We start from the raw sequence: 7,149 nt of genomic DNA, 5'->3' as shown, positions 1-7,149 counted from the left end.
TTTTTTTTTTTTTTTTTTAAACAAGCTTGGGCCAACTTTGCGTCTGCTCTTAATCATTACATAAAACAAATAGTTACACCTTTGTTTGCTGTTTCAGCACAGGTGAAAATCAAAGCTGTTCCGTTTTATTGTTAACATTACACGGTGTCTAGTCAGCTTGCTGTTTTGTGAGATGAATTTCTCTCACAGATTATATGGGCCCAGTTTAAATATGCTAATTAAAGTTATTTAAACATTTAGCAGGAAGTGCAGTACTCACATTACAGTTTCCAGCTGTGAATGCTCCCAAAGCTGCCACCACACCGAAGACCAGTGCAAACCTGCTCAGCATGGAATGACACGTGTGTTTCTCCATAATGTGGGCATGGTGGAATAAACTGAACAGCAGAACTAAAGAGGAGATTTCAGTTGTTAAAGCACATATCACTCTGATTTTATGTAATGTGTTAGGTGTTAATCTGGAAAAACTAAAAAACTCACACAGAAAGGATCCCAAGTTGATTGTGGCTGTAAAAAGTGAATTTTCTGGGGCACTAGTTCCACTTGAGCTAGAATCACAAAATATGTTCAATGACTATCACTGTATCACTATTTGATTCCAGTGGAAAAGATAAGTAGAAGGTGAAATAAAATGCATTCTCACCTTATAGTGGGAACAAGGCAACATCCAGTGGACTGATTACCTGTGCAGTAGTTGTCACTCCCCCTGAAAACAAATGAATGAGGTTCTGAAGAATCTGTCACATCCTGATGATCAACTATCTACATTACTGAGACACAACTCACCAGTCACTGAGAGAGCACACATGACTGTTTGTGAAAGCCAGGCCATATCTGGAAATATAAAACAAAAGAAAAACTATGATGACAACATTTTAATAATTGGCCTTTATAACATTCTTGATTTCACAACAATTAAGATTCAAACTACTGTAATTGAGGTGCATTATCTTCCACTTTTCTCCAAATAAAAGGAGATTTTATTGTACCACTAACATTTCTACCAGCACCTGATTTTTGGTGTTCATCTATCACTATACAACTTATGCTGATTCATCAGTAAAACACTTCAAATATTACTGACAATGCAATGAAAGAATGTATAACCACAGTTGAAAAATGAGCTCCTGCAGTTGGCAAAAATTAACACTAAATGGAAGTAGATGACAAAGCAGAATAAGAAAAAACATTACTGTATGAACTGCAGTGACTAATAGAAAAGCATAACATGAATATGAAAAACAGTATACATTATACAGTTCACAGTATAAGTGTGCATATTTCAGTTTAAGGAACAATTTGAGCAACAATTTTGTCTCTTGGTATTTCTTGAAAGTCTGGTGTACACACCTTGCGACAGACCAACCAGATTACTTTTTCTAAATTCCTGTTTCGTAACATGTTCAAGTGTAGGGAGCAGGTAATATATACACTTCTCAGAGATCGCACATACTTAGAGTTAAAATATTATAATAAAATCATTCAACACGCACTTCTGCCAAATTTATTGTGTCACGATTTCAGCATTTTCTGTTCAAGGCCAAGTGATATCAGTACTACCGGTACTGGAATCTTAATGTCCTTAGCCGGGAATATAACGTTACAGTTCAAATACGGATCTTGATACTGTAATCATAAAGTGTGTTGTTGTCAATATAGCTAATTAGGTGTCACATTATTATGAAACCTTACAAACAATAAAAGCTTGTTGATCAGTTTTAAACTATACACTTGATAACTGACAAACAGAGGTATTTACTGAGAAAGTTCACAAGGTATAAAACTAATATAAACTTGGCAATTCCATGAAAGCACACAGAAAGAGGTAGAATAGCAGTTGCAAAAAACAAATGTTCTAATAGTTTGACCAGAGTGTAAATGAGTAAATTTAAATTTCTAATAAACTTACACAGTCCATGTTCCAATGAAGGACACCAGGGAGAGGGAGATGGGGAAAATAATCCAAAGCACCATGTCTTAGTGGTGAATAAGGCAAAGTAACAAATTAAAACAGGGATTGCTTAAGTCCCGGTGTCTTCAAAACACTACACGGTAGACCTCTTTCGGGATTCCTCAAAAAGCCAGCCTTATACCTGCAGAGCAAGATTTGTACTAGAACAAATGGTCCTAACCCTATATGATGTAAGTGTAGTTCAGGTTCTTCCACCACACAATTGCACTGCTGCAGTTAGCAATAGTCTTCCACCATCCAGAGTGCAGCCCTGCTTTTATGGGAGAGAGTCTCTTTCTCTGCCACACCTTTGGAGCACCACCTTGCCCTGTCAGAAAAAATGTTGAGAAACATAGGGTTGGCCTTCTTGATGCTATCACATTGTTTGTTCTAATCCAAACAACTTCTCAGCAACGACAACTCACAACAAAACAATCTAGACTGATGAATAGCACTACAGGTAAGAGGAGAAAGATATGTATTTAATTTTGGTGTGAACTGTCACTTTAAATTAATAATGTGACTTGGCCTTTTACAACTGCTGTATTGTAAGTGGTGTTATTGAGAGAGTGTCTTATGTACTTACATTTTTTGTAAATGTAAATAAATGGGTCAAGGAATTAAAATAAAGAAAACGTGTTGGGTTAGTACCCTTAAAGGGGAACTATGCCCATTTTCCAAATGCATACATGTTATTCCTATGGTCTAGGACAGCCCCCAAACAGGTTAGGTTGGAGATCTAACTTATCTGTTGGGCCACAGACTAAAGGACATGACACCAAACACACGAGCAGTCAGGCTGACCAGCGGTGAGATGTTGCTGTTCTTAACGTTAGATTAAGACGTTAGCAAAGCAACACAGTACAGAAAATAAGAAAAGCAGAAACGTTAGATAGGTTGTACCACCATTTGTGTCTTTAAATGTTACAGTTACAGCTGAAAATAACAACAGAAATAAACAGTTTGCCTATTTTACATATCTCAAATATACTGCCACTTGTCTACAGTGATCTTGGTGCCTCTGTGACGTCACCGGGATTTGGCCTAAATGGCTACATTTTCTGTTTCACAAAAAAAATTCTCTTTCATAAATGACAACACTGCAGTAAAATAAAGCTCATATATATATAAAAAATATATATATACGTATAAAAATGTATAAAAAAATGGGGAACAAAACATTCTGTTGGTCCACAAAATCAGTCTCCCATGCACACTTACTTCTCTTTGAGATATAGCTCAGGTTCACAAATATTGATTGATTTGATTGAACTTTCTGAGGAAATAACATGTTGGACTTTGTTCATTTAGGTGGTGTTCCTCTTTAAGGCAAACTATTATAAAATAAAGTAAAGTAATAAAATAAAGCAATAAAATAAAGCTCATTTGGGGTATCGAAAAATGGGGGAAAAACATTCTGTTGGTTCACAAAATCAGTCTCCCATGCATTGTCTATGGAGCAGCTCCAGATTTTATACCTGATGACGTCACACGTTTGAGACTTACTTCTCTGGTTTCTGGCTTTGAAATATAACTCACAAATATTGATTGATTTGATTGAACTTCCTGACCATGGAAATAACACGTTGGATTTTATTCATTTAGGCGGTGTTCCTCTTTAAGGCAAATTATTTTTGACAACACAATAACTTTTAAATTACTTTGAGTTTTTCGATTCATTTTGCTTATGTTTGTCTCCACACCAATACGTTGTTTTCGTTGTTTCACGGAGGAAATTAACTAAAGAAAGGAGGATATATAAAAACTATCTAATGGGCTACTGCTGCTGTCCACCACACGAGGTCCTCATTTTCAAAACAAACAAAATGGCGGCGCACGTGAGATGGGGACTTCAGCAGTTGTTACGGGCAGGAAAAACGGCCGACTCTAGGTTTGAACCGCTACAGTTGTGAAACATCGTTCTGTACACATTTCGTACTGATATGATACGCTGTAATCCATGTGTAAAGCATGAACTTGACATTTCGTGATTGAGATGATACGTTTAGCCAAGAAGCTAGCTAACTAGCAAACTGCGACACTAATCCATCCATCCATAAAGGTGGATATATCGACACAGCTCGTTCAGTTATTTCCACTTTTTATTGTCTTTGAAGGTCTTTCCAGACCTGAAGCATGTAAGTTAGACGCTAATGCCAGTTAGCTCTAAGTGTTGACTTGAATGTCAATAAAATTCTCTCTCTATATCGTTACCAGTTTGTAGGTTTGTACATCAAAACATGGAGATAACAGCTAAGGTCACACATGCTGACTTTAGTCCATCAACGCCAGTTGAGTTAAAGTCTCATGTTGACTGACGGATATGGTCAAATATTCTTTACGTTTCAAGGTTTCCAGTCAAGACCAGAAGCTTATACCACTCACGGTGCTCGACCCAGATCTTCAGACATGTTCAGCCTCGGCCAGGGACAGGAATCATTAACTTTTCAAGTGAGAAACCATTGTTTGGCACCTTAATACTTACTACCAGTCATCTTTTTTTCTGAAACGGTGCTTAATGTAGACAATTTAAAAAACAACAACATTAAACATCTTTACTACAAAATTTCTTATATCTTTCAGTAAGGCACCTGTCCATCCAGACTCAAGACACTCCAAACCCCAGGAGCATAAAGTTTCTCCCTGGTAAACCTGTTCTGGGAAGTGGCACGCTTGACTTTCCCACTTCAAGCTCAGCTGAATGTTCATCTTTAGCCAGGTTGTGTGCCAACTTTTATGTTGTACTTTGTCATGTTAACGTTGTACTGCTTCTGATTTTATAAAATTAAAATTAGCAATTACATCTAATTGGATTGCAGTACCAGGATTAAAAAGGATCTGTGTGAGATACACTTACTTATAAAGATTGTTTTGGCAAAAGAACTCAAATGTTTTGGTTTACTAAAATATATCCATTAGAGGTATGAGTGTGTGGATTTCCCATTTTATTTGTTTTAGAAATAAAAGTTTGAGAATGGATATTATCTTCATTGAGCTATTCAAGGTTGTCTTCAGTTTCTGACAGTGATGGGAGTTGCTTGGTAGAAGAGTACATACAGATTAGATATTTCTGTGAATGAAAGCAACTGACTTAATGACTGCATTGTGTAGATTTTGTTTTGTTTGTTAATACATTTTGTCTTGTCTTGATAAGAAATGACAACATAAACGCAATACAATCATCAGTGACACTATTGATAAAAGCCAGTATGAGCAGATGTTGTTATCCCTAGATGAACTAACATGAACACTCCATGCTGTTTTGATTATCAATAACATAACATGTTTCTTTCAGAGACCTGTTTGAAATTGAAGGAGTAAAAAGTGTGTTCTATGGCCCTGACTTCATCACAGTCACTAAAGTAAGTATTATGTACCTGTGCAGCTTGTCTCTGTTATTCTATTCCTATGAAATCTCTAAGAAATTCTTATGAAAGACAACACATGAGATTATTGATTTCTTGACAGACAGATGAGGATGTGGAATGGACAGACATTAAGCGTAATGCTTTGGAGGCCATTGCCAAGTTCTTTGAGAGTGGTGACCCAATAACAACAGGGGTAGTGCACCATGAAAGTAGTGAGTATGCAACATGCCCATATTACTCATTTTGGAGTAATGAAGTTGCTTTGATGTACAGTATATTGTGTAAATATCTCCACTCTGTACCTTTCTTTTTTGTAGGTGTATCTGAAGATGATGATGAAATTGTATCTATGATAAAGGAGCTTCTGGACACTAGAATCAGGTACAAAACTAGTAACTTTGAGAGCAACTTGGGTAATCAATTTAGTCTTTTTTTGTCTGTTGCTTAGCTCACTGATAGTTTATATATTTTAAATATTTCAACCCTTATCAAATATTTCCTATATATTTCTTTACTCAGCACTCCTAGCAATGATGCTCACAGTGTTGTAAAAGACAGTCATGCCGAGATAGCAGTTTTAATCTGTCTGTCCTTTGTGCTGCTTTGTTCTGAACAACTTAACATGGTCTGTTTCACTCATACTGCAAGACCTACAGTGCAGGAGGATGGAGGTGATGTCATCTATAAGGGGTTTCAGGATGGCACAGTCAAGCTGAAACTGGTTGGTTCCTGCACAGGGTGTCCAAGTTCTACTGTTACCCTGAAGAATGGCATTCAGAACATGCTGCAGTTTTATATCCCTGAAGTAGACAATGTGGAACAGGTGATTGTCAAGATTAGTTTTCTAGTAGGATGTGTTTTTGTAGATTGGCAGAAATTTGTGCAGGTTATTATTTTGAGACAAAACTTCATTGTTTTCATTTCAGGATTGGTTTTAGAAGTTTTTATATGGATATTTAAATTTTATGCATAATTTAAATTGTGCTGCCAGCCAGTACATTTTCAGTCTTCCTTACTCAATTACTTGCAATTATACGGAGTTGAGTGTTTGTCATTATTAATTACAGATTTTTCAGTCACATTTAACATTTTTCTATTGTCTTTTTTCCCAGGTGGAAGATGAGGTGGATGAAATCAATGCAAAGGTTTTCTTAGAGCTGGAACGCAAATTACAAGAATAATACATGATATCCATGATATTGCATTGTGTAAAAACACAGTCATGCATACTTTCCACTAATTAGTTACCATTGTACAATAATAACAATGAAATAAGAAATTATTACCTGCTATTTTGTGTGCATGTTATATACTGTTAGAGTGACTGCTGTATTCTACCATGTCCTTACCAAGAAAAGGAGATACAGGAATATACCTGTATACAGAAAATACCTTAATTCTTCTGTAAATGTGATGTATTTATTTCTTATAAATATTTAATATTTTTAAAGAATACTTTCATAGGTTGAAAATATTGTGAATTGTTGACGAAATTGTGAATTGTTGACAATTTACATGGTCAAACAGAATGAAGATTTTATGAGGTATTTCGATGGTTGTTAGGGTGCCATATACCTACTGAAACACAACTGACCAGTTTTTACTTGTAAACATATCTATACATTAAATTAAATGTTATTTAGGCCCGAATTTTTCATTAAGTGGAAGGTTTGCTATGTACCTAAGAGGTGGATGCTATGCATGTGCTTTTTGTGCTCCATTCTTCAGATTTACCGAATCACTGTATTAAACAAAGTTAACAGTTTTAAAGCAAATCTTTGTTGTTGAGTCCCTTTTTTTATTAGTATTACTTTTATTATTTTATTCCAG

At 35.8% G+C, this 7,149-nt stretch overlaps 2 protein-coding genes across 3 annotated transcripts in view; one reads left to right on the top strand and one right to left on the bottom strand.

Annotated features, from left to right (window-relative positions):
* si:dkey-228d14.5 (transmembrane protein 150A) overlaps positions 1 to 2,463 on the bottom strand; it is a 5,046-nt gene extending 2,583 nt beyond the window's left edge. Inside the window, exons 1-6 of the mRNA XM_032540744.1 lie at positions 2,133 to 2,463; positions 1,910 to 1,976; positions 787 to 834; positions 644 to 706; positions 481 to 548; positions 260 to 390 (exon numbers count right to left, since the gene is read on the bottom strand). Coding sequence (XP_032396635.1) covers positions 260 to 390; positions 481 to 548; positions 644 to 706; positions 787 to 834; positions 1,910 to 1,974 — 375 coding nt within the window. The 5' untranslated portion in view covers positions 1,975 to 1,976; positions 2,133 to 2,463. The remainder of the gene's footprint in view (positions 1 to 259; positions 391 to 480; positions 549 to 643; positions 707 to 786; positions 835 to 1,909; positions 1,977 to 2,132) is intronic.
* A 1,122-nt stretch (positions 2,464 to 3,585) lies between these two features.
* On the top strand, positions 3,586 to 7,094 carry LOC116704948 (NFU1 iron-sulfur cluster scaffold homolog, mitochondrial). Of its 2 annotated transcripts, none has more exons than XM_032540739.1 (8): positions 3,586 to 3,842; positions 4,302 to 4,402; positions 4,535 to 4,670; positions 5,247 to 5,313; positions 5,420 to 5,531; positions 5,637 to 5,700; positions 5,968 to 6,142; positions 6,432 to 7,094. In XM_032540739.1, exons 1-8 carry the CDS (start codon positions 3,724 to 3,726, stop codon positions 6,498 to 6,500), a joined length of 843 nt encoding a protein of 280 aa, XP_032396630.1. In that variant the 5' UTR covers positions 3,586 to 3,723; the 3' UTR covers positions 6,501 to 7,094. The 2 variants fall into 2 exon arrangements, with proteins under 2 accessions (XP_032396630.1, XP_032396631.1); XM_032540740.1 differs by lacking the exon at positions 3,586 to 3,842 and adding an exon at positions 4,065 to 4,089.
* Positions 7,095 to 7,149: the final 55 nt, after the last annotated feature.

Source organism: Etheostoma spectabile, chromosome 17 (genome assembly GCF_008692095.1).
Source record: "Etheostoma spectabile isolate EspeVRDwgs_2016 chromosome 17, UIUC_Espe_1.0, whole genome shotgun sequence".
NCBI classification, from domain to species: domain Eukaryota; kingdom Metazoa; phylum Chordata; class Actinopteri; order Perciformes; family Percidae; genus Etheostoma; species Etheostoma spectabile.
The sequence above is the reverse complement of the archived record's forward strand: the minus strand, read 5'-3'. Positions and strand labels throughout refer to the sequence as shown.

Bases quoted from the DNA above. Each gene is read 5' to 3' on its own strand.
- LOC116704948 (XM_032540739.1), top strand. From the start codon at position 3,724: ATGGGCTACTGCTGCTGTCCACCACACGAGGTCCTCATTTTCAAAACA. The intron at 4,403-4,534 runs GTGAGAAACCAT...TATATCTTTCAG, and splicing joins AGGAATCATTAACTTTTCAA to TAAGGCACCTGTCCATCCAG. The intron at 5,314-5,419 runs GTAAGTATTATG...ATTTCTTGACAG, and splicing joins ACTTCATCACAGTCACTAAA to ACAGATGAGGATGTGGAATG.